This window comes from Aquarana catesbeiana, linkage group LG04, assembly GCF_042186555.1.
Source record: "Aquarana catesbeiana isolate 2022-GZ linkage group LG04, ASM4218655v1, whole genome shotgun sequence".
NCBI lineage: Eukaryota > Metazoa > Chordata > Amphibia > Anura > Ranidae > Aquarana > Aquarana catesbeiana.
In genome coordinates this window covers 672,120,732-672,148,171 of record NC_133327.1, presented here as the reverse complement: position 1 = coordinate 672,148,171, position 27,440 = coordinate 672,120,732, and the positions used below count along the sequence as shown (strand labels likewise).

The 27,440-nt window shown below is 44.1% G+C and overlaps 1 protein-coding gene across 2 annotated transcripts in view; it reads left to right on the top strand.

Moving 5' to 3' along the window:
* Positions 1-27,169, top strand: part of TRMT6 (tRNA methyltransferase 6 non-catalytic subunit) — a 73,433-nt gene extending 46,264 nt beyond the window's left edge. Inside the window, exons 7-11 of one of the 2 annotated variants that reach the window (XM_073628616.1) lie at positions 1,053-1,432; positions 5,282-5,367; positions 20,463-20,565; positions 23,244-23,330; positions 25,702-27,169. In XM_073628616.1, coding sequence (XP_073484717.1) covers positions 1,053-1,432; positions 5,282-5,367; positions 20,463-20,565; positions 23,244-23,330; positions 25,702-25,869 — 824 coding nt within the window. In that variant the 3' untranslated portion in view covers positions 25,870-27,169. The remainder of the gene's footprint in view (positions 1-1,052; positions 1,433-5,281; positions 5,368-20,462; positions 20,566-23,243; positions 23,331-25,701) is intronic. The other variant, XM_073628617.1, reaches the window with a different exon arrangement.
* The last annotated feature ends 271 nt before the right edge of the window (positions 27,170-27,440 follow it).

The following is a 27,440-nucleotide window of genomic DNA, read 5'->3' as shown; positions in this document are numbered from 1 at the left end:
GAGGAAGAAAGAGGGGGGGGGGGGAGGAGAGGAAGAAAGAGGGGGGGGGGGAGAGAGGAGAGGAAGAAAGAGGGGGGGGGGGAGAGAGGAGAGGAAGAAGGAGGGGGGGGGGAGAGAGAGGAGAGGAAGAAGGAGGGGGAGAGAGGAGAGGAAGAAAGAGGGGGGGGAGAGAGAGGAGAGGAAGAAAGGGGGGGAGAGAGAGGGGGGGGGGGGAGAGAGATTTTTAGTACCTTAATTCTTGTGCTGCAGCTGCACGGCTGGCCATTCACTTCTATTCTCCTCGTGCAGATAGTGGGCGGTGCTGGCGCCGCACGGGACGAGTCATGAAGGCAAAAATGAAGCAGCACGGCGTTCTCCTGCTCCTCCCCTCAGGCACACAGACAGAGGCATACTCTAGATGATGAGTGTGGGCGACGCGCCGGAACGGAGGAGACACAGTGACCAGTGACACAGCCATTGCATAGATAGTGCGGCGGCCGCCGCTGCTCTTTAGATTGCTGACACAGGCAGCCAGCCCAAGCTCCGAGGCAAAAGCGGCCCCAGCAGTACTTAGTGCAGCCAGCCTACCGGGATATTTCCCGGTATCCTGGTAGGCCAGTCCGGCCCTGAGCACAGCCCTCTACCAATAGACTCTAGAGCACTTCATGCTTCCCTCTGCTGATCAGCTTTATGGAGATGCTGATTTCATTTTCCAGCAAGACTTGGCACCTGCCCACACTGCCAAAAGTACCAATACCTGGTTTAATGATCATAGTATCACTGTGCTTGATTGGCCAGCAAACTGGCCTGACCTAAACCCCATAGAGAATCTGTGGGGTATTGTCAAGAGGAAGATGAGACACCAGACCCAACACGACAAAGACTTTTTATTCTTTAACTGTATGCCCTCCTGACTCCTAGAAAGTAATTTCTGGCTACTGATGTCCACATTATTTTAGTATGCCCATTGTCTTACCCTGTAATGGCTCATATGTGGCCATATATATGTGGCCATATCCTTGCTAATTTGCATAGAATTGTAATTTCCATGTTTTTTTTTTTTTCTCTCCAAGGATATGGATCAGTTATCCAGATGTACCCAGGCACTGGACCTGTTAGAGCTGCAACAGATTGCTTTGGTTTTCCGAAATCTTTCTACAAATCCCTGTATGAATTTCCTCTCAGTAAGGTGGAGAGCCTGATCTCTGGGACTTTCTCTGGCCACAGCCGTGTTTCTGCAGAGCGGGACTCTGTACAAGGTGGCGATGGGGAAAGCAATGGATCAACTGCCGAAAAAAAAGAACCTGCTCAGGACGTTGATGAAGAAGACTCTTGTCCTGTCACAGAACCCGAAGGCTCAGCAGACTCTAGCCAGCCGGAGAACCAAGAGGAGATGGAAGTCTCTGGTGAGGAGAGCAATGAGAGAGAGCAGAACCCCGAAAAGAAACAGATTGTAAGTGCCAGCTTGCCACAATGGACAGTGTTTCTTTTACAAACAGAATAACCCTAAAAGTGATACTGTCACTTTAAAGCTGAGCTTTAAGCCCACAAAAATCTGTGGTGCATGCACACCCCTAAATTCATTTGTAGAAAGGTTTTTATGTAACCTATCTTTTTTTTTTTTTTTTTTCCCCTTCCTGGTTTTTAGTAGGCACTGGTGACGTAGTAAGGGCCTCAGAGATGCCCACTGGGAAGGCTACATCACCAGTAATTTCCAGGAAGATCATGCCTGTTTTTGGCTCATGCACTGTTGAACAAACCAGATCTCACATGGTGCATGAGCGAGATCAGGCGCAAACATCCGCAATGGCCTGGCACGCAATAGGGAAGAAGCCAACCACCAATGATGCAATTTTTTAAAAACAGCAGTGCTGGATGTGGAGCTTAAATGTACCCAGTATAAGTACCTGACTTGCTGTCATCCTTCTGCAGTTCCTGCTCGGCAGAGTTTAAACTGCAAGAGGGGAGAAACCGCACAAGGAGCCAGTTGTGCTTCAGTGCTGACGGCATGTTGATAGGAAGAGAGCGTAGAATCAGACAAATGAACTCCTGTCTGCTGCTTCTCCTTTTACTGTCCAGTCACAGGATGAGATAAAGGACCTAGAAGTGCTGCTTAAAGCTGAAGTCTGGGCAAAAACATCAAGGCTTTACTAGATACCAATAAAGTACCTCCTAAAGATGTGTACCCCACTAGTGGTTGCTGCTTTAAAAAAAGTACTTGGCATCTGATGTCAGCACTGAAATTCTGGTGGTGAAACTGACAATCGCAGGAATAAAAGCAGGTACCTCACTGTTGCTCCTCAATTCAGAAAACCTCTTGTATTCTTTTCAATCACAACACCTTGTAATTTTTTTTTAAAAGGAATACAAGACTTTTTCTGAATGGGGGAGCTGCATACCGAGAACCTGCTGTGATTACTGTGCTGCAGCCCCGACTTTTGATTTATTTATTAGTTCACTAGTGACATTACTGCTGCAAGTAATTTTCATAAAAAAGCAGCAGCCACGAGTGGGATACACATCATTACAGGAATGTTTTTTGGTACTTGGCTATTGCCCCAATTAACTTTTTTTGTCCGCGTGTGAGCAGAAATACAAATCTTTTGGCAGGTAAAACCACTTCACAGATTAAATACCTATTTAGAATTTAGCTGTTTGCCTGGAGCTTTAGGCTGTGTTCACACTTATGAGATGCCAAAAATCACCTGCGATGTCTGTGCAATACGAATTTAGCCATACAGTTTGTATGGCTGAAATCGCATCGCATGGCATTTGCACCAAAATGCTGCAGGACCTTTTTTTTTTTTTTTTTTTTCCCCGCACTGAAATCAGATTGCATGGGTGTTTAGACCCATGCAGTCCGATTCCATCTTATTTCACAGTTTGCGCTGCGTTCTGCAAACCGATTTCATTAACTTTATATTGACACCCGCAGCGATTTGCACAGAGCAATGTGAACTGCCTGCGATTCACATGCGATGCGGGAACCCGCACAGGAACCGCTGTGGTTTACCACATCGCACCAGTGTGAACCGAGCCTTAAAGAGGAAGTAAACCCTGATGGGTTTTCTTCCTCTTTGTTTCCCTGCAAAGGTAAACCATAATGGGCTTCTATGCATCGCATAGTAGCCCATTATGTGTCACTTACCTGACACAGGAGACTGCGATGTCACCGCTGTCCCCTCTTCCACGAAGCGCTCATCTTCCTTCCGGTATCGCTGCTCCGGCGCTGTGACTGGCCAGAGCAGCGATGACGTCACTCCGGAACATGCGCGCGGCAGCCGTCAGTGACAGCATGATCGCCTTCACTAACGGCAAGCTCAGTACGCCTGCGCGCGCTGTAGACATTGGTGCCCGTTTTTAGAATATCTCCTTAACCGTGTAGGTTAAGGAGATATTTCTTGCACCTACAGGTAAGCCTTAATCTAGGCTTACCTGTAGGTTAAAGTGGTCCGTAAGGGTTTACGACCACTTTAAAGTAGAACTATAGGCAAAACTACTTTGTTTTTTTGTTTTTGATTTGCCTTCCTCTCCCATAGCCAAAACAGGAAGTGAGAGGAAATTTCTCCAAACCGAGAGAATCTCTGGTTGTCACCAGAACAAATGTCCCCATTTAGACTATTCCCCCTCTTTTCCAGTTCTGGGGACAACCCAAAAGTTCTGCATTTTAGTTATATTTTAAATAACTAAAACCTCAGCGTTGTAAGTGATAAAATATTTTAGCTTATCTGTATATCCTTCTCATTCTTATAAGTCTGTGTTCACGTGTCCAGTGCTGAGCTATTGAAAGCTTATTTCATTCATCTGTAAATCATTTTTGATTTTACAGTTCTTTTCTCTAAAAATGCTTTTTAGCCTTTTCCATCTGTCTCCTCAAAGGATAAGAAGGCAGCATTAGAATGAATGAATGCTGCTGAATTCCTCGGATGACAATAGGAAGATGAAAGCAGGGTTATTTGCATGCAGGGATAAGAATACCGTTCTCACTATTGTGGATTTGATTGTTTCTGTGTTTCTTTATCAACCACAGTTGTTGATATATTTGCTTTTTTTTTTAACCACCAAACTGTTATTCTTTCCAGCAAGGGTTGTAATTCACACACTTTTGCAACATTCTATAGCTAGGAGGGTGACCCCCAACACACACACACACACATTCATGAGCTATAGGTTCCTGTGTCACCCTTCAGCCACCCTAAAATGACCATCAATAATAAAAAGTATGGAGGAGGACACCACCACCACCACCCAATTCATTCCAGTACTTGAAAGTCAAAAACTTTGCAAAGTACTTCCACCACTCCACCCATTTCACTCAAGTACTAGAAAGTCAAAAACGATGCATAGCATTTCCTCAATCACCACCACCACCCACTTTATTCCAGTACTTTAAAGTCAAAAGTGATAGAGGCCAACCCAACGAGTACCATTCCCAGGTCTTGTCCCAGAAGACATGCCGTTAGTCTGTAGCCAGCGGGAAATTAGGATTTCACCCTCTCCATAAAGTGTCACACAAGGTTGCTTTTGCTCAACAACACAAAACTTTACTGTAACTAGGTTACTTGCAGTGTACATCCTCCTTTTTTTTTTTTTGCAATCTTGCACCCTATTCTTCATACGTAAAACTTCATTCCTCATCCCTTTCCTTCTGCTTCCAAGTTGGAGGTAGTCCTATTCACAGTCACTGCCATGGTGGCACCAATTTTTTTTTTTTTTTCTACAGTTGGTCATATACATATAAAAAAAAAAAAAACAGATGACTCACTCCATCCATGCTGCACAACGAGGATTGACGAATCTTCCACTGCGTCCATTATATTTTGACAGCTGTCCCCACTGGCTGTCAAAATACCAGAACAATGCCTTCATCTGACTGGATGCAGCTGCTGGTCCGGCAACAATTTTCCAACTGGCTTTGTTGATTTTCATTCGAAGGATGCTGGGTGTAGTGGTGCCGTCAGGGCCAACCACTGATCAAATTTAATCCGGTTCATCAGGAACCAGCGGAAATTTGCACAGTGTATGGCCATCTTAAGCTCTTATCTTCGATGGGCTATTCAGTGAGGCAAATGCACATTGTACACAGTGCTATCTTCAGGCCCATGTGTATATCCATTCTTTTTATAGAACGCAAAAAAAAAAAAAAAACTTTAATGAGATAAAAAAATAATGTGCAAATCTCATTGACTTTATATCTTTACTGCTGTTTGCTTGGTTGAATAATCAGTTAGGTTTTCCAACCGTGTATGTCTTCAGAAGAAAACCTGATTCGGATTCTTTTTTTTATATATATCTGTTTTAGGCAGTGGAGAAGAAGCGTAAACAGGATGAGAGGAGGAGGAGGGAATCCGAAGCCGCGGTCTTGTTGCAGAACAAAAATGCTGATGGGTGAGTTGACCACAGATTGATGTTTTATTAACTGAGAGCCATAAAAGCCTGGGGCTGGATGGATGGACACTCGTGAGTCTGGAGTGAATCTGTAGATGCCTTCAGACGTGTATGTGAATGTGATCAGTGAGTGCTAATATTAACCCAGTTCATATTCCTCACTATTTGAAACATGGCTATATTAATCTCTTCTCAGCCAGAGCGCTGAGTTCAAGTGGCTGCAAACTGATTTGGCAGATGTTGGGGCTGGGAGCGTCACTGACCGATGACCGGGGTTTAATACTCCCATCATGAATTGTTCATTTCTGTCTTTAGGGTTGAAAATATATTTATTAGCAATTTAACAAACAATACAAGGAACAACGTCTAAAGTTACAATCTAGTGACAATCACAAGCCAAAAAGTGTGTTGAGTCAGTCCAATGGCTATCGCCCACAGCTTAACTCTTATCGTCAAACAGTGTATTATTAGCATTGACGACTGTCACTTGGGACAAAGAGTAGTTCCGGCTGGAAGAGCCCTGTTGTCCATAATAAAAGTTGTGTACAAAATATTTTTAGAAAATAGGATAAAAAACAAAAAAGAAAATTAAGAGAAAAAGGGGGAAGCGACCCAAAAGAAAGTGAGAATTGGAAGAAAAAAGGGGGAGAGGAAGGAGGAGGAAACCGGGGAAGAGAAAAGATAGTCAGAGTAGAGCACAAGGGCTGCTGTGGGGACATTCGCAAAAAAGAGTTACCAGAGGACAGCGAGGGGGGACCCCGTGGCTACATGTCCCACCATCGGGTTGTATTTTAGGGTGGTTGCATCGGGGTCGGCAGCATGTTGGCAAGAGTATCAGAGGCGGAGAAGCGGAGCCAGATGGACCACAGTGCCTGGTATTTGTCAAAGGTGTTGTCAAGGGCCAACATCTCCATTCTCATGGTATCGTTCATAATCGAGACCCATCGTGACAAGGGAGGAGTGGTGGTTGTCTTCCAAAATGATGGAATGAGCTGTCTCGCTGAGGACATGAAAAAACGGAGGAGACTCCGTTTTTGTGATGTTATTGACCCAGGAAGCATTGAAAGAAGGGCAATCTTAGGGGAAGGTGTCAGAGTTTCATCATAAATGTTATTATAACATTCGAATACCTGATTCCAAAAGGGACGGATCCTCTCGCATTCCCACCAGACATGTAGATAAGTCCCTGTAGAAGAAATACATCGCCAACAAGAGGCTGGAGTGGATGGAAAAATTTTGTGCAATGTGGAGGGGTCCCCTGTACCACCTCGACAGAATTTTGTAGTTCTTTTCCTGAGAATAGCAGGATATAGTTGATTTGTGAGTAAAATGGAACGAGGTTTGCCAATCCGGTCGGGGGATGTCCTCTCCCAAGTCTGCAGACCACATCCTGGTATATGGTGGTAAGTCGTCATGTGTGAGAGCTTGTAGAAGACTGTATATAGTTGAGGGAAGGTGTCTGGAAAGGGAGCATAGCCGTTCAAATTCAGTATGGGAGCGGTGGATTTGGGAGGAAGAATGTAAGTGCTTTGTGAAGGTGGACAAATGGAGGGTGGTGGGCCAGTCATGGGAACCTGCTGGCGTAACCAGTGTCCCTTGCAACGGGTGTACAAAGGAGTGCGCTTGAGGCCAGTCAGGGTGTTTTAAATGGCCCCATTGTTGTCGCTCCTATGCCCTGGGGAAAGCGGGGTTATCAAACAAGGAGGACAGCGGGGAGGGGTCAGAGGACAGAATGGAGCATAGACCTCTATACATGTTACATGTATAGAGGTTACACATGTTACACATGAGTCTGAGAGAGGCGAGTGTAAGTGGTGAGAGAGAGGGCAGACGGACAAGGTCGGTTCTGTACCCCCAGAGAAGAGCCCAGAGGTCTCGAGTGCTAAGTCCTGTTCTATGGCGACAGAAGCCTTCAGGAAGGGACGGGGGAACCATTCCAGGATGCGTGCTACATGAGTAGCTTTGTAATAGGTCTCGTAATCAGGCAGCATTTCTATCTTTAAAGCTGAAGTTTCTAGGTGTATTTCATACTATTAATATATTACATAGGTTCATTGGACTGCTTAACCAAATCAGGTGCCATTCAGAGTACATTTTTGTTTACATCTTCTCAAGAAATGTGAAGCATTCTCCAATTGGACGAGCTGGAGAGTCAGGGTGGTGATGTCATGAACACCACATCATCCAATCAGAGAACACTTTGCATTCATTGAGAAAATGCAAAGTGTTCTCTTAATAGCACCAATGCCAAGCAACCGACCTCCTGTGTATGTAAACAGCAGGGCAGCCACTTGGCTCGAAACCCGAAGGCTAGCGTCACTTAATGTACATCCCTTAATGAGGCAAAAAAGGAAAACGAATGTTGTTCTGTTGTATCATTAATGCAGCTGTACCTTTTGTGACTATAGCATTTTAAGTGTACAGTATCTCACAAAATTGAGTACACCTCTCACATTTTTGGAAATATTTTATTATATCTTTTCATGTGACAACACTAAAGAAATGACACTTTGCTACAATATAAAGTAGTGAGTGTACAGCTTGTATAACAGTGTAAATTTGATGTCCCCTCAAAATAACTCTACACACAACAACAAAACAACAAAAGTGGGTACACCCAAATTGGGCCCAATTAGCCATTTTCACTCCCCGGTGTCATGTAACTTGTTAGTGTTACGGGGTTTTAGGTGTGAACGGGGAGCATATGTGTTAAATTTGGTGTTATCGCTCTCACTCTATCATACTGCTCACTGGGAGTTCAACATGGCACCCCATGGCAAAGAACTCTCTGAAGATCTGAAAAAAAGAATTGTTGCTCTACATAAAAATGGCCTAGGCTATAAGAAGATTGCCAAGACCCTGAAACTGAGCTGCAGTATGATGGCCAAGACCATGGTCGAACAAAGAAGTTGAGTGCACGTGCTCAGCATCATATCCAGAGGTTGTCTTAATGACTTAATGAAAGATGTATGAGTGCTGCCAGCATTGCTACAGAGGTTGAATGGGGGAGGGGGGGGTCATACGCCGCACACTGCATCAAATTGGTCTGCATGGCTGTCGTCCCAGAAGGAAGCCTCTTCTAAAGATGATGCACAAGAAAGCCCGCAAACAGTTTGCTGAAGACGCGCAAACTAAAGACATGGATTACTGGAACCATGTTCTGTGGTCTGATGAGACCAAGATAAACTGATTTGGTTCAGATGGTGTCAAGCATGTGTGGGGGCAACCAGGTGAGGAGTACAAAGACAAGTGTGTCTTGCCTACAGTCAAGCATGGTAGTGGGAGTGTCATGGTCTGGTACTGCCTGAGTGCTGTCGGCACTGGGGAGCTACAGTTCATTGAGGGAACAATGAATGCCAACATGTACTGTGACATACTGAAGCAGAGCATGATCCCCTCCCTTTGGAGACTGGGCTGCAGGGCAGTATTCCAACATAACGACCCCAAACACACCTCCAAGATGACCACTGCCTTGCTAAAGAAGCTGAGGGTAAAGGTATTGGACTGGCCAAGCATGTCTCCAGACCTAAACCCTATTGAGCATCTGTGGGGCATCCTCAAACGGAAGGTGGAGGAGCGCAAGGTCTCTAACATCCACCAGCTCTGTGATGTCGTCATGGAGGAGTGGAAGAGGACTCCAATGGCAACCTGTGAAGCTCTGGCGAACTCCATGTCCAAGAGAGTTAAGGCAGTGCTGGGAAATAATGGTGACCACACAAAATATTGACACTTTGGGCCCAATTTGGGCCCAATTTGGACATTTTCACTTAAGGGTGTACTCACTTTTGTTGCCAGCGGTTTAGACATTAATGGCTGTATGTTGACTACTTTACATTGTAGCAGAGTGTAATTTCTTCAGTGTTGTCACATGAAAAGATATAATAAAATATTCACAAAAATGTGTGGGGTGTACTTTTGTGAGATACTGTGTATTCTCATAGTGTTCCTTATTGGGGTAAGATAAGGAAAAGTCTTTAAAAAAAAATCCAAAAACCTAGCAACAGTGCAAAGTCTTATCTATATGCCTCAGTTTCCTTAGCAACACCACGCTAGATTAGAGCAACAAGGGATCAGATCTCCATTGGGTTATATTAGGTAAATTATTTTACACAAGAACACTATTCTAAAAGTAAGAACTTTTTTGCCGTCTTCATCGTGATGAATTCCAATAGCCATACCAGATCATATTCTATCACCATTCGGAATGAGATGGAGATACATTTTGTTCCACTCCTCTATGCAGATCCTCTCCAAGTCATTAAGGTTTCGAGGCTGACGTTTGGTAATTCGAACCTTCAGCTCCCTCCACATATTTTCTATGGGATTAAAGTCTGGAGACTGGCTAGGCCACTCCAGGATCTTAATGTGCTTCTTCTGGAGCCACTCCTTTGTTGCCTTGGCCGTGTGTTTTGGTCATTGTCATGCTGGAATACCCATCCATGACCCATTTTCAATGCCCTGGCAGAGGGAAGGAGGTTCTCACCCAAGGTTTGACGGTACATGGCCCCGTCCATCGTCCCTTTTGATGCGTTGAAGTTGTCCTTCCTTAGCAGAAAACCACCCCCAAAGCGTAATGTTTCCACTTCCATGTTTGACGGTGGGGATGGTGTTCTTGGGGTCATAGGCAGCATTCCTCCTCCTCCAAACACGGCGAGTTGAGTTGATGCCAAAGCGCTTGATTTTGGTCTCATCTGATCACAACACTTTTACCCAGTTCTCCTCTGAATCAGATGTTCATTAGCAAATCAGACAGGCCTGTGCTTTCTTGAGCAAAACCTTGCGGGCGCTGCAGGATTTTAGTCCTTCATGGCGTAGTGTGTTACCAATTGTTTTCTTGGTGACTATGGTCCCAGCTGCCTTAAGATCATTGACAAGATTCTCCCGTGTTGTTCTGGGCTGATTCCTCACCGTTCTCATGATCATTTAAACTCCACGAGGTGAGATCTTACATGGAGCCCCAGACCGAGGAAGATTGACAGTTATTTTGTGTGTCTCCCATTTGCGAATAATCTCACCAACTGTTGTCACCCTCTCACTAAGCTGCTTGGTGATGGTCTTGTAGCCCATTGCAGCCTTGTGTAGGTCTACAATATTGTCCTTGACATCCTTGGAGAGCTCTTTGGTTTTGGCCATGGTGGAGAGATTGGAATCTGATTTGCTTCTGTGGATAGGTGTCTTTTATACAGGTAACAAGCTAAGATTAGGAGCACTCTTTGAGAGTGCTTCTAATCTCCGCTAGTTACCTGTATAGAAGACACCAGGAAGCCAGAAATCTTGCTGATTGTGAAGGGATCAAATATTTATTTCACTCCCTAATATGCAAATCAATTTATAACTTTTTTGAAATGTGTGTGTGTGTGTGTGTGTGTGTGTGTGTGTATATATATATATATATATTGCTTGACTGTGTTGCTTATCCAGTTACTTGAGTATTTTCCGAATCGCGGACCTGGAACAAGTAGGCACATTAGGGATTCTCTGTACTCTCTTTTCAAGTATTAAAGATATTGGATCAGCATGGGAGCCAGGCAGCTAGCATTTCCTAGAAAAGAGGATGATGGCCTTAAAAAAATGGAAAAAATTATAAAAAGTGTGGCGCTAAGCATATAAAAGTGAATATACAGTATATATCATGAACGAAAATCATGAACTTGCATCACTGCAAAAAAACACATATTGTTGAACATGGTTCTGGTGGTCCTACCCACATATTGAAAATTACATGGACACATTAGCAAATACGTGACATATCTAGTGTCACAGGTGATCAGCTATCTAATCTCCTATTCATCCCCCGTCATCACTGAGGAAAAAACAGAAGTTTTCCTAGTTTTGTCCCGAGTGGTTCTGCATGCCTTACGTCTTCTACATTTGTAAAATCCTGTTCTATCCAAAAAGGTGGGCGGTCTTTTAGGAGGCCAAATTACATCATATCATATTGCGCAACGCTGGGACCCTCCTATAGATAAACTTAGGTTTGCTGGGAAGAATTTTTTTGAGTGTATGATCTTTCTGCAAAATTGGGCAGTGTGTTTTGAATATATTTTCTACTTTTCTTTATATTGAAGGTGAAAACCTGAGATGTACGCAAGGTTGTACTGCCCGCACCCCCCCACCCCCCGGTTCTTTAATTATGAGTTTTAAAAGAGTGGGACGGTGATTTTGCCTGACTTATTCTCTCGTATATTCCAGTTGATGTTTGCTGTATCCTTTCTCCATAAATCTGCCTATAAGCATGTTAGTCTGGGCCATATAGTCTTCCTCTTTTGCACAATTACTTTTGATTCTGAGAAATTGGCCCTTGGGAATTGCTCTCATCCAGTTTGGGTGGTGACAACTACGAGTGGAGATGTACCCGTTCCGATCGGTGTCTTTGAAATGGGTACTAGTCCCCAATCTAAATCCTTCCTTCTAGATCTCTGAATCCAAAAATTGAATACAAGATGGATGGCACATGCTGGTAAATTTTATACAATACTTATTACGATTCATATTATGTAGAAATACTTCTAGTTTGTGATCCCTCCCATACGATGAATACATCATCTATGTATCGTAGGTACGTTTTTAGTTGGTGCCATTGATTTGTGAAGATGCTTCCTTCTTTCCATTTGTTTAAAAATTTTTTAGCAACACTCAGTGCATATCTTGCCCCTAATAGCCACCCCTTTCACTTGATTATAGAAGTCACCGGCATGCCAAAAGTAATTAATGGTCATTGCCATATCCAAAGCTTCAACAAGAAATTATATTTGGGAGGTCTTAAGATTGGGATATTTATGTAATGCCCGTAGAGTGGCACTAAGAGCATCCTGTTTCTTCCTTTTTTTTTTTTTTTTTTTTTTTCCACATCAGCAATCTTTTAGAGAGTTTTTAAGTCAGCTGCGTCATTTACGCTGCGCCCCCTCTCTTTTTCGCATCATTGTGGCTTAAAGAGCATTATACTAATTTTAATACAAAAACTTTAAGGTGCATTTTCTCTTTCCCTTATAACCCCTGAAAATACAATATTTACTTATATTTACTTATCTATTTTTCTCCCCTCGTCCCCCCTCCCCCACAAAACAAAACAAAAAAAAAAAAGGGGGGGGAGAACAAGATTTAGATTTGTCCTCCCTCTCCTCATCCCTCTCTCTCTTCCCCTCAAGCATCCATAATTATCACGTATCTTTCTGTATTCCTATACTCAAGCCATTTTGCCCACGTCTTAATATATTTATCTCGTCGCCCTTCCATCGAATGTCTTGCTTCTTCCATTCCTCTAACCCATTCTACTCTTGTTATCCAATCCTTCATCCTTGGGGTTTCTATGTCCTTCCAGTGACACGGGATCAGTGCCTTGGCTGCGTTTAAGAGGAATGGGATTGCTGACTTTGTGTATTGGGGGATCTCTCTTTCCGTGTCATGAAACATGCACGTCCAGGGGTTTTTATTAACCTGCTCCCCTGTTATCTGTTGTATTCCATCTAAGACTTCTCCCCAATATTTCTGGACTTTAGGGCATTCCCACCATAAGTGGGCAAGAGTCCCAACTTTTCCACATCCCTTCCAACAGGTTCGAGGGGTCTCCTTATCGTATTTATGTACCTTTTGGGGTGTCCTATGCCATCTTGCTATCATTTTATAGGCCATTTCATATGTCCGAGAGTCTTTTGCCGTTAAGTACACCATCTTTAGGATCTTGTTTCTGCGATCTACACCTTCTAGCCCCCCTATTTCCTTTTCCCACTTCTCCAGAAAGGTGGGATAACCTTTGCTCGCTTCCCTCCTTATAATGTTGTATAATTTTGAGATACTTCCTTTCACGCACATTGGGGAGCTTAATAATTTTTCTATGGGCCTTAGCTGATCTTTTCCTCTCAGTGGTTGTGGTAGTGAACGTGTAAAATGCTGTATCTGGGCGTACCTCCATTTATCTAGTGGTTTGTTCCCCCAGGCCTGTGTGATTTCAGTGTAAGTGTATAATTTATTTCCTCTCATTACATCTTGAAGTTGTATTGTATCTTTTTTTGCCCATCTCGTGAAATATATATATTCCTCCTTCCCCGGTAAAAAGTAATCCATGTTTAATAGTGATAATAAAGGTGAGTTAAATTCCCAGTGGCAACTCTTGCCTACCCTATCCCAGATTCTAAAAGTGTTTCTAGTCAAAAAATTAGCTCTATCACCCAAATCCCTATATTGTGGTGGGTTCCATATTCATTTTTCCCTTATCGTCTTTCAGGACAGCACTTGAGAGAGTGACTCCTCCCCTTGCCAACAGGAAACACCTCTTCCACCAAACTTTAAAAGGAGGCTCCTTTCCACACATTGTCAGTTTTTGTGTTTCCTCCGGAGGGAACACTTCGTGGGGAAGTCAGGGCTCTCAGGTGCTGTCCTGGGAGCTCAGGTTTCCTGGTTTTTTTCATCAAACACTTTTTACCTCATGAGAGCTGTTCCTCCCATTCCACAGCTGAGGTGAAGTGCTGCTGGCTGGGCTCCCTCTCCCTCTTCATATGGGCTCAGGGTGAGTCCGACTGTCGTGGGCATCGCTCCTAGGCGGCGGCAAGACAGGCGGTGGCCGTTTACTATATTTTTTTCTCAGGTCCACCGCCTGTTGCTCATTGCACCGCCGCCATATTGGGGATGGCAGCAGGGCTCCATCCGCCAGAAGTGAGGCATCCGGAGGGGGCGGCGCCCACGGAACAGGCGTGCGGCGTCATTTCCGCCGGAAATCGCAGAGGGAAAGGGGAGGAAGCGCTCCTCGATGGAATCGATGGCGGCAGCGAGTGGGACAGGCACAGGCACCAGCAAGGCCCAGGTAAGGTGCAGTTGTATACTGTCTTCCCTGTACTGTGGGGTCTCTCTCTCTCTCTATCCCCCTCCCCCCCGGTGGCAGGGGCCTGTCTGGGCACATAAAGCAGTTAGCTCTTACTGTGCACCTGTGGTGAGCATCCTTGGGTATAGGACAGGTTGTCTCACTGGGATGGTTTCTTCTTTTGTCTCATGGCAGGCCAAGAGCTCTGATCCAGTGGCAAAAAGAAAATGTCCTTCATGTAAATCCAAGCTACCTGAAGGATGGAAGAAGACGTTATGTCAAGCTTGTATTGATTTGCTAGTTAAAGAAGAAGCTTCTTCCGCTTGCAGCGACTTGATTGCATCAGTTAAAAAGGAACTTGATGCGACTATTCAATCATTTCGCTCTTCCCTAGCAAACCCATCCCTGAGTCAGCCTACTACCTCACAGTCCTCCCAAGGCTCACTTATAGTCCCGGTGATGGAGACTGAGGCATCTCCTACCCCAGAGGGACATTCCCCCTCTCAATCTGAGGATTCTGATGAGGGTGAGGAAGGAGAAAATTTACCTTCAAGATTTAAATTGTCTTTAGAACAGGTAGATGGCCTGTTAAAAGCAATCTATACCACACTGGGTCTGGAGGAGGAAAGAAAGGAGTTATCTCTGCATGATAAAATGTATGCAGGGCTTAGCGAGCACAAAAATCGCAATTTCCCAGTACACTCTGTTATTTCTGAAGCTATTAAGAAAGAGTGGGCAGAGCCAGAGAGAAAGCCTTTCTTTCCCAAAGCCTTAAAAAGGCGTTTCCCTTTTGATGAGGATCCAGCGGCGGTTTGGAACAAAAACCCCAAACTAGATGCCGCGTTTTCCCAGGTCTCGAGGTCTACAGATTTGGCATTCGAGGACATGGGGGTGTTGAGAGATCCCATGGATAAAAGGATGGACCAGCTACTAAAGAGGGCTTGGCAATCCATCATGGGAAATCTTAAACCTACTATGGCAACTACAGTGGTATCCAGAAATATGGAGTTCTGGTTAGAGCAACTTAAGGCCCATATCTCAGCAGACTCACCAAAACAAGAAATTTTGGATTCATTTTCAACTCTGTCTGCCGCTGTCGCATTTATATCGGATGCTTCAGCGGAATCAATTAAAATGACAGCTAGATCTGCTGCCCTAGCCAACTCAGCCAGAAGGGCTCTGTGGTTGAAAACTTGGCCGGGGGAAGCGGCATCCAAAAACAAGCTGTGTGGGATACCGTTCCTGGGTGACTTGCTTTTTGGACCTGATTTAGATGCGGTTCTAGATAGAACTGCTGATAAAAAGAAGTCTTTTCCCATCAAAAAGAAAAAGCAGCCAGTTAAACGGTTTTTTCGTTCCCAAAGGGCTCAAGAACAAACCAAACCCCAGGAGAAAAGAAAAAATTGGGCATCGCAGAAGGGTAAAGGCAAAGGAAATGTCCTTTTCCATCCTCCTGCAGCCTCCGGTAAAGCACAATGACTTGTGCGTACCAGTGGGGGGAAGGCTTCAAAGTTTCCTTCCCCTTTGGGCCAGCATGACAGAAAGTCTATATATTTTGGACATGCTGTCCCAAGGTTACAGGATAGAGTTTTCGGATCGCCCGCCAGAAAGATTCTTTGTAACAAACCTACCAAGGGATCTAACAAAGGCTCTGGCCATGAAGAACCTTTTAAAGGATCTGAGGCACCAGAGGGTAGTGATACCAGTATCCCCAGAAGAACAGGGTCAGGGTTTCTATTCACACATCTTTCTGATAAGAAAACCATCCGGAAACTTCCGTCTTATCCTCAACCTAAAACCCCTGAACAAGTCAGTCCTATACAAAAAGTTTTGTATGGACTCTATTTTCACGGTCAGAAACATTCTGACAAAAGATTGTTTTATGGCATCAATCGATCTGAGGGATGCTTATCTTCATATTCCTGTAGCACCTCAGTCCCAGAAGTTCCTGAGGTTTGCGGTGAATATGGGCAAGGAGATTATACATCTTCAGTTCAGGGCCCTTCCCTTCGGCCTGTCGTCAGCTCCTCGTATTTTTACGAAGATAATGGCGGAAGCTCTCGCCCCTCTTCGACTCCAGGGGATTGCGGTAATTCCATATCTGGACGACCTCCTCTTTTTTGCCCCATCCAGGGAAAAGTTGCAGGAGGATTTGAACAGATCCCGCAGTCATTTGGAGTCACTAGGGTGGATACTGAATGTTCAAAAATCAAATTTCATCCCAGCTCAGCAAGTACTGTTTCTGGGTTATTTGATAGATTCAGTGGAGCAAAAGATTTTTCTCCCAGAAGAGAAAAAGATCAAGGTCCAAAGGGTAATAACGGCACTACAAACAAATCAACTGATTTCAGTCCGAAAGGTTATGTCGGCTCTGGGGACATTAACCTCTTCAATGCCAGCCATCCAATGGGCAAGGCTGCATTTCAGGACTCTCCAGAGGTTCCTTCTAAGGACATGGAACCACAGGACGGAGAGTTTGGATACAAAAGTAAAGATTCCCACCAGAGTCAAACGTTCACTTTGGTGGTGGAAAAGTCAGGTGGTACTGCAAAGAGGTCTTCTTTGGTCTTTTCCGACCGGGAAAGTGGTCACAACAGACGCCAGTTTGCAGGGATGGGGGGCCCACATGGGTCAAGCCTTAGCGCAGGGAACATGGTCCCAGTTCGAGGCCCAAAGATCCTCAAATTGGAGAGAGCTGAAGGCAGTTGCCCTAGCATTAGCTTTCTTCTCTCAAAACCTCATAGGTTGCCATGTCCAGATTTTGTCGGACAATGCCACGGCCATAGCCTACCTGAACAAACAGGGAGGCACAAGAAGCAGGGCCCTTCATTTACTGTCAGTAGAGATTCTGGAGTGGGCGGAGAACCACTTACTATCTCTATCCGCAGTCCATCTAAAAGGCACATTGAACGAAGTAGCGGATTATCTGAGCCGACAAAAAGTTCAGGAATCAGAGTGGAGTCTGAACAGGAAGGTGTTTGCATTAATCACCAGTGTTTGGGGCCTTCCGCAGGTAGATCTGTTTGCTTCAAAACAAAACACGCAGCTCCCGAATTTTTTCTCCCTTCAGAGAGACATTTGCTCTCAGGGGATAGATGCTCCGGCACATCCGTGGGATTTTCACCTGGGGTATGCTTTTCCTCCATTTCGATTAATCCCTCTAGTGTTGAGGAAAATACTGGAAGAGAGAGTATCAATCATTTTGATTACTCCATATTGGCCAAAGAGAGCTTGGTTTTCCACGATTCTGCAGTTGGCAATCAAACCATGTTGGCATCTCCCGCTCAGTCAGGATCTGTTGATTCAGGGGCCAGTGCTTCATCCAGGGGTAGACAGGTTAAAGCTCACTGCCTGGTATCTGAGGAGCAATTAATGAGAAGCAAAGGCTTTTCAGAACGTTTAACTGCTACGTTGCTTTCCAGTAGGAAAAAGGTACCAGGGATATTTACGCCAAAGTATGGAAAGTCTATGTTTCTTTCTGTCATTCCGAACATAGGGGGGTTAAAGACCTAGTTTCAGTGCTGGAATTTTTGCAAAAGGGTGCAGACAAGAATCTGGCGGTCAGCACTCTTAAGGTGCAGGTGGCTGCCTTGGGAGTTTATCTGGAGAGATCCTTATCTTCAGAAACTCTGATCATGAGATTTTTCAAAGCACTTTCCAGGTCGAGACCGGTACCGGTGAAGCATTTCCCAAATTGGGATCTCTCGGTGGTTCTGCAGGCCCTGGCAAAAGAACCATTTGAGCCTTTACAGGCCATATCCCTAAAGAATTTAACTTTGAAGACTATTTTTCTGGTCGCAATTACTTCAGCAAGAAGGATTAGTGAACTGCACGCCCTATCAGTAAAAGAGCCTTTTTTGTCAGTTTTTCCTGATAGAGTTGTCCTTAAAGTAGATCCGGGGTTTTTGCCAAAAGTGGCAAGCTTTAGTAACAGGTCTCAAGAGATTACTCTACCAACCTTTTCTGCTAACCCTTCGGGTGCAAAGGAAGAGCAGTTTCACAATTTAGACGTAAGACGTATCCTATTACAGTATTTGGAAGTAACGGGAGGGTTTAGAGTTTCAGATTCATTATTTGTTCTTTTCTCTGGAAATAAGAAAGGCCAACAAGCATCAAAAGCATCATTGGCTAGATGGCTTAAGACAGCTATTTCTGTAGCCTATTCTCAAATGGGTTTATCTTCCCCGCTGGGAATTAGGGCTCATTCAACAAGAGCCCAGGCCACTACATGGGCAGAAAGAGCTGGTGCCACCCCAGATCAGATTTGTAAGGCGGCTACGTGGTCAAGCTACTTAACGTTTGTCCGTCATTACAGACTGGATCTCCTGTCAGCAGGTGATCAGGCTTTTGGCAGAAAGGTTCTGCAGGCTGTGGTCCCTCCCTAGGGGGGTAAGTCTCTATTATCCTCTCAAGTGCTGTCCTGAAAGACGATAAGGGAAAATTCAAGTTAGACTTACCGGTAACTTGTTTTCCTTGAGTCTTTCAGGACAGCAGCATCCCGCCCTATTGTTTTTTCATATATATACTGTGACTAATCATATCTCGATTATGTGTTCCAGTTTGGGGCCGGAGGTTCTCTACTACTACTGACAATGTGTGGAAAGGAGCCTCCTTTTAAAGTTTGGTGGAAGAGGTGTTTCCTGTTGGCAAGGGGAGGAGTCACTCTCTCAAGTGCTGTCCTGAAAGACTCAAGGAAAACAAGTTACCGGTAAGTCTAACTTGAATTTTCTATATCCACCCCACTCAGTGTTACTTCTATGTTCACCCAACTTTTCTCCTGTTTATTGTGTAACCAGTCAGTTATCCTAGCCAACACAACCGACTGGTAATATTTTTTTAAATCCGGTGCACCTAACCCTCCCATTTCTTTATCCTTCGTTAAAGTGTCATATGCTATCCTAGGGTGCCTACGTGCCCATATAAATCTCACCATTAAGGATTGCAATGTGGCAAAAAAATTAGGGGGGATTTCTATTGGGACCATTTGGAAGGTATATAATAACATGGGTAGCACAAACATTTTAATTGAATTTATCCTGCCGATCCATGACAGGGCTTTGTATCTCATCCTGCCTAATAGGTCTTTAGTTTTGTTAAGTAGGGGGATATAGTTAGCGACAAATAGATCCCTCGGTGAGGGTGGTATTTTTATACCTAAGTAGGCCATTTCCCTCCTAAGAGCATCCTGTTGACCAATGTTGGTATAAAGAGATTCCACATCAACTGTAACCAGTAATGTGTTCTCTCCTAACTACATCTCCCTAATTTTATTAATAAGCTTCCTACTGTCTTTAAGGTAAGCTTTGCCCATCGTTGCAATGAGTTGTAGAAAAACATCGATGTATTCCCCAAGTCTAGAATATATAGAATCAATACCACTGACTATGGGTCTACCTGGGGGGCTGTTTTTTTTTTTTTTTTTTTTTTTTGTACAATGTATCTTCAGGATTTGCTATACCACTGGAATTTTTGGAACTTTGAGTAATATTTAGGTTCTTTTTTGTTAAGTGTTCCCATTTTGGAACCTTTATCAATCAGCTTAGAAAGAGATATATTCTATCTACCATTTGGGTCGCCCGGAAGTTATTTTCAAAGTGGTTGAGTCCTTCAATATTCTTTGCATTTCTGCAATTTAATCCTCCCACTGGCTTCCACTACTGGCAATCACAGCCAGTAAGCCAATGAGAAGGGAGCGGAGGATGGGCATGGTCAAAGGTGAGTGGGCTGGAGTGCTGCCTGGGGACCGGAGAAGAGGAGGATCGGGGCTGCTCTGTGCAAAACCATTGCACAGAGCAGGTAAGTATGACATGTGTTTAAAAAAACTGAGCCTTTAATACCACTTTAACTAGTTTATTATTTTCTTATTGGATTCTTCAATCAACTCTTCACTGTCTTCTAATACCACAGATGGAAGCATTGCATCTGGATCAGTTCAACCTCAGTAAAAATTTGGGAGCCGTATTAGAATCGTGCATCGTGGGGACGGGCAGTAATGTTGCTTCAGGCAGTGGGTCCTGCACAGACAGTGACCCTAACATCTTGTGCCACATGTGTAGTATAAATAACATTTTACCAATATACCCCATTCCCTTATTCAATAGGAGCACTAGGAAAGTCCAGTGGTGGGTCACAGAACAGTTTCCAGCCCATAGTTGAGTTCTTCTGCTCTACACCCATCTTCTTTGGCAGCACAGTCTTCTAGTTGTATCAATGTTTGTAGAAGACAAGCCAGGAACCATCTATTGCCTCTGCCGTATATTTGACTTCTTTTGTTTTCAACCATGTTCTTTCTTTTCAGGTTAATTATAGCCTCCCGCTTCCACCCTGCTCCCCTGCTCCTCACATTGCTAGGCTTTGTTTCTCCATCCAGACCTTTTGTTGTTTACTGTCAGTATAAAGAGGTAAGAACTCCGGGCATATTCTTTGTACTTATTCTTGAGCAGCTTTAAGATTTTTATCTGTTTTTTTTTAAATCTTGTAAATGTGATTTTTTTTTTTTCGTTATGAAAGTGTCCTTCTGCTGATATAGCCTTACGAATGTGCACATTTTCCCTACACGATACAGTTAGTCATACCATACTTTACACAATATTGCTATAAATTAGTCATCTGCCATATTCTCTGTAATGAAAGCCGCTTTGGACAATCTGTGCTTCCTTCACTGTTGCAGCAATGACCTTTGGTTTATATCTGCGCAGCTTAACAGTGATTATTGTTTTTGCTATTAAAAAGGTTTCAATGATGCAAGAAATTTATAAACCCACTCTGGACCATGGATAAAGTTAAAGTGATTATAAAGACTGTCATTTAAAAAATAGAATAAATAACAAACATGTTATACTTACATGCTCTGCAATGGTTTTGTACAGATCAGCCCCAATCTTCTTCTTTTTGGTTCCCCTGTCAGCGGTCCTGGCTCCTCCCCCCTGCTAAGTTTCCCCAGTAGCGAGCCTCTGTCCCTGCTGAAGAAAAGCATCCTCACAATGTGATGCTGTCACCACCATGTTTCACAGTGGGGATGGTGTGTTCAGGGTGATGTGTACACCTTCTTCCACATGTTTGCTGTGTCCCCCACATGGCCTCTTGCAAACGGGACTTCTTATTGCTTTCTTTCAACAATGGCTTTCTTCTTGTCACTCTTCCATAAAGGACAGATTTGTGGAGAACACGACTAATAGTTGTCCTGTGGACAGATTCTCCCACCTGAGCTGTGGATCTCTGTAGCTCCTCCAGAGTTACCATGGGCCTCTTGGCTGCTTCTCTGATGAATGCTCTCCTTGCCCGGCCTGTCAGTTTAGGTGGACGGCCATGTCAGGTAGGTTTGTAGTTGTGCCATACTCTTTCCATTTTCGGATGATGGATTGAACAGAGCTCCGTGAGATGTTCAAAGCTTGGGATATTTTTTTTATAACCTAACGCTGCTTTAAACTTCTCCACAACTTTATCCCTGACCTGTCTGGTGTGTTCTTTGGACTTCATGATGCTGTTTGTTCACTAAGGTTCTCTAACAAACCTCAGAGGGCTTCACAGAACAGCTGTATTTATACTGAGATTAAATTACACACAGGCGGAATATATTTACTAATTAAGTGACTTCTGAAGGCAATTGGTTCCACTAGATTTTAGTTAGGGGTATCAGAGTAATGGGGGCTGAATACAAATGCACGCCACAATTTTCACATATGTATTTGTAAAACATTTTGAAAACCATTTATCATTTTCCTTCCACTTCACAATTATGTGCCACTTTGTGTTGGTCTATCACATAAAATCCCAATAAAATACATTTAAGTTTTTGGTTGTAACATGACAAAATGTGGAAAAATTCAAGGGGTATGATTTTTTTTTTTCAAGGCACTGTAAGCCCTGATGAAGGGGGACCTTGAGCCCCCGAAATGTGTTGGCTGCTTTTTACATTGTACTCCTGACTTTTAGTACGAGCTGGAGCCGAAGGCTGTGCAATGATTCCTGGCTCCTTCAGAGCAGATGCCAATGAGCCGTGCTGGTCAGCGGAGTCCGAGGCCAGAGCCCAAGCGAAGCGGTCCAGTTTCTTCACTGTTTTTCTGCCCGTCTTTAGTTTGAGAGCGTGGAGGCAGTGGGCCGGCGCCATCTTGGGAGCCTGGGGCCTCTCTGTTCTTCTCTTTCATTCTTTATCGCTGTAGTGACCGGTCCATGTTTCAGGGTAAGCCCCGGGAATGAGCCGCTGGTAGTGAGAGAAGATACAAGGGCAAAGCCAGGTCCCGGTAAGAGATGTCCCAGCTGATATATATGTTTCGGCGGGAGCAGAGGAAGCAGTTGTCCGTTTATATGGAAAGCCTATCCACACCTTCCGTGCTTCTGAGTTTTAATGGAATATCGTTGAATCTGGACCTCTTGGCAGTGGTGTGGCGCTTCAGTTTCACTTCCTATTACATTACCCTACAAGCCAAGGAGACGGTGGAGATCATCTGGGGTGTCGAAGCCGCCTGTCCATGAACCAGACCATTTACGCCAACAGCTGATCTAGCGCGATCTTTTCACTTTCCTCAAAAGATATCCATCCAGGATTTCTCTGTTTTTTGTTTTTTTTTTTTTTTTTTTGTTTTTTTTGGAGTCCCTCTCCAATTGCGCTCTTCATAATCGAAAAGAAATGATCAATCCAAGGAAAGCATAAAGCCCCCCCTTTTTTTTTATGACTTTAGCAGATGGGTCAGAGACTGCTGTAGGAGTCCTCAGGAGATATAAATAATGTCAGTAGTTTTAACCTTTTATTTCACTCTCTGAAATATGCAATTTGTGTGGACAGATTTCACAAGTTATCATGAAATGTTAACCCTAATTGGTTGCGGAGTGCAACAAATAGATTTTCCTTTGCTGCATTCTCAACAATAAAGCAGACATCTCCCTTAAGTACCATTAGTTCCTAATAGTTCTCATCTTTTCAATGGCATGTTTTCACTCCTTTATTTAAAATGTGTTTGTCAGACGTCTTCAAGTGGCACGACCTCTGATCGCAGTGATTGTAGACAGAATGTTTTATATTAGGCTGTCAGCTCTTCACACAATATGCCTTTTTTTTTTTTTTTTTTTTTTCCCCCAGCCTCTACTTGAATGCTATACGAAGCTCCGAGAAAGAGGCGGTGTCATTAATCTCAAGCTGTCAGAGACTTGGTTGAGGAATTACCAGGTAATAAACAGTTTCTAATAACATATTGATCAATGTGAAGTATTGCTGTCTCACAACAGAAGTCTAGAGAGCTGCTATTGTGTTCATTCAGAGGAGCCTGTATGCCCTCCACATTTAGTGAAGAGGATTGTAGGCTAAAGTGGGACTGACCAGAATAAGATCTATTTTATTATGTTGAAGCATTTGTGGGTGTGCATACCATAATGTCATCGATTTTTATTTATATTTTGGGAATCAGAAAAGCTGGTACTTGCACAGAGTGGAGGGACTAATTGCTACAGTAGAAATATGTCTGCGTTTTGTCGCCCTTAAATTGGAACCATGGCCAGACTGCAGACATTAAAGTGGTTGTAAACCTAGTTACACCACTTGTACCTCCAGGTAAGCCTTTAAGACTTACCTGTAGGTACTGGAAATATCTCCTAAATCTGCATGGCTTAGGAGATATTTACCATATACGCTTGCTCTGGCTTTATCGGCGCATGCGCACTAAAGAAAGGGGCATGTTTCTTTAGGACCCGTGCCGTAACCATTGGCTCCCGCACGCATGAGTGACGTTGCACAATTCCGGCCAGTCAGAGCCCGAGTCCACGGAAGGAAGAGGGGTGAAGATGGACGCAGACAGCGCGGGCTTCGTTTGCAGGTAAGTGCAACATAACGGACTAGTATGCGATGCATACTAGCCCATTATGCTTTTACTTTGCAGGGGAATAAAGAGGAAGTAAAACCCATCAGGGTTTACTTCCTCTTTAAAGCAGAAGGGCCAAAACATTTTTGGCCGTAATTCTCCTGGGGATCACAGGAGTTGCACTACGTTCTGCATTTCTGTGGCCCATATTCAGCCAACAGAGGGCCAAGGTCTGCTGTCAGCTGACATCACACAGCCGGTGAAGGCTCTGAAGAGATCCCAACTTTTATAATCCGGATCCACCCAGATGCCTGACTGGCAGCTGGCTCAGCCTCTCAGCATGCTGTTCCAGTGAGCGCTGGAGGGGACAGAGCAGAGAGCCAGTGACTGATAGTCACCGGTTCTCTGCTCACTAAAGACTGAGAACTGTCCAATCAGTGGCCTTTGCTCAGTTTTCAGTGTAGAGGAACAGATGCAGGATTGGATCGATGCTGCTTCCACCTAGGTGACTATGTATGTTTTGTTTAAATCCTGAACTTCTCTTTTGAAGGAAAAGTATGGGAAAGCAAAAATGTATAGTAAATATTACTCTAATGCTTCCATGCCTTTTCTTCCCTTCCTCAGTCCTATTGTTTGTGCAATATGGGCACTTGAAGGAAGGAACCAGTAACTGTCCATTCTGTTTGAAAGTTTAGAGGGGGTGAATACAACTGCAATCCGTCCCATTTTTTTCAGTCCCTTCTTCCCTCTGACATGCGGCCACCCTTGGTGAATGGGCACATACCTCAGCAGCAGAGTGTGCATGCTTTTCACGTGCCTCCACTTCTATGGCAACATAACACCATACTAAACCCAGGAAGCAGAGCCAGCGTGACAAGTTGTGCACTCTCTATACCTCCAGCAGCTCTCCTGTCCTGTGTTGTCAGCTTGTGTCCTTTCTCCTCTGATACTCCATGGGCTCCGATTTCCCCGCCCCCCCCCCCCCCCCCCCCCCCCCCCCCCCCCATGTGCATGGGTCCTAAATCGGGTCTCAGCACTCTACTCTTCCTGCTCTGTTTTTGTATTGGGTATTAGGAGGCTGGCAGGCTACCAACTCGCTGTTGGAAGAGGGGAACATAGGCTACTGGGAGAAAATAAAAATGTTGACAATAAATTTCTCCAGAGTGCCCGCAGCTTCAGGGTGCAGGTTGTTTATTGACCGTTAACGTGAGGCTTTTAGTATCCATGGGGGTCATTTACTAAAACTGCATGGTGCTAATCTGGTGCAGCTCTGCATAGAAACCAATCGGCTTCCAGGTTTTATTGTCTAAGTTGTATTGAACCAGCTGAAGTTAGAAGCTGATTGGTTAATATGCACAGCTGCACCAGATTCTGAGTGCTCCAGTTTTAGGAAATCTCCCCCCATATGACCTAATCCCAACTATTAATACAGTGTATACCAGGGCTTCTCCACCAGGGTTCTTCTCAGATAAGTTCCCACTGACACCTTTGATCTTTTTAGCTATCTGTAAGTGGGGAATTCTTCCCAATGACCACAGGTGTAAAGAACATTCCTCCCACTGACCATCATACTAATGTATCATAATATATATATATATATATATATATTAAAACTTTTAGCAGGGGTTCCCTGGAAAGTTATTTCAAGGGTTCTTCTGTGTTCAAAAGTTTGAGAGAGACGATTGTATACAGTCTACAAATTGGACAATTTTCAAATGTTTTTATGCTTTCACTTTTTTGCAGGTCCTGCCAGACAGAAGCCACCCAAAACTGGTGATGAGCAGTGGAGGAGGATACCTACTTCATGGTATTACTGTAGCTAGTGAAACGGCAAAGCCCAACAGCAGCTGCCCAGAAAGAACCGGAGAACCGGCACCAAAAAAATTAAAAGTCGCAGAACTTGAAAGCTAGAATTATTTTTTTTTTTTTTCATTATTGCATTGTCATCACATGACCAAGATCCAGCATATATCGCTTCGCCACAGAGAACCAGCATTGTTACCTATTCATTTTCCAGTTTTAGAGACTCGTTTGTACAGGAATGTTTTTATTTTTGCCTCTGATTCCAAAATACAAGCTTGTACTTTTGTGTTTATAATTTTATTGGACCTTTATTGCCATGCTATTTATTTTGTGGTTTATGTTTGGCTTGCCAAGACCAAATTAAATGACCTCTCCTAAAAATTCTTAAATTGTATCCTCACGACAAAGAAAAGTAGTTGTGTAAAGAGCTTTGTGGGGGGTGGCTGGGAACCCAAGAATACAAATTCCAGGGAGAGCAGATTAGGTGCTTGAAGGACAAATGTATATTCAATAGGTTGTCTGAATCCGAGACTCAGGGGGGAAAGACATAGAACACTAAATGGCTATACATTGAATATATGCAGTAGGTGCCTTAGTGTAGATCGAAAATACATTCCTCTTTCACAAAGAAAAATAATCTTTACCATATTTTTTCTTTCCTGATTCCTTGTCAAGATGGCCTATTACATGGGTTTTCTCTGCTCTGCAAAGACTCTAAGATAAGGGGGTGACAAACTCCATTTCATTGCAGCCCGCATCAGCAGTATGGTTGACCTCAGAGGTCCAGTTTTATCTGTGGGGCACTACGTACAGAGCTCAGGGGTGCCCTATGCACAGAGTTCAGGGTTTAGGGGTGAGCTGCATACAGAGAGCGGGGTTTAGGGGTGCGCTACATACAGGGTTTAGGGGTGCGCTACAGAGTGCAGAGTTTAGGCGTGCACCACATACAAGTGCAGGTTTAGTGGTGCATAGTGTGCAACCCCATCTCAACCCCCCCAAAGCTTTCTCGCATCTCTACTCTCTCCTACCTGGCCCAGTTCTAGTTACCTCCCTGTGTAGGCGGGTCTGCCTCACCTTGCAGGGAGATCTCTCTCGATCGATCGATCTGGCCCTGCCGTGATATCTGTTACATCCGGGAGCTACTGAGAGCAAAGCTGTCCCTTGTAAACACAAAATGCTTCTTTGTTTACAAGTGACAGCAGGAGCAGAGGGCAAGAGGTGGAGGAATGGTGTTCCGCCACATTCTGGCCGCACAACTGGGTGAGCTTGCCAGATTCTACCCATGGGCCTTGTGTTTGACATGTGCTGTAGGATAATCCCATTCACCGTGTGATTAGCGTTCTCCATCACACTGGGAGTAGGCTGCAGAAACCTGGATAATCCTGATCTAAAGTTGTAGAGTTGGTAAGGTTGAAAAAAAAGACTGATGATCCATCAAGTTCAACCTTCTGTCTACATTTTTAACGATTTTGGGCAACTGCTGCCAATTTGCAAAACTGGAGGAAATAATCCTTTTGGATCGCCTATCCTGTAGTAATCCTAAATTATAGGTACGAGGGCTATACCGGAAGTAATTCAAATCTGGGCATAACTTTATTAACTTTATATAGGTCATTCAAATCTTACATGTTGGTAGAGTAATTTCCTCTATACTAACTGTGCTTTTTCATTGCAGGTAA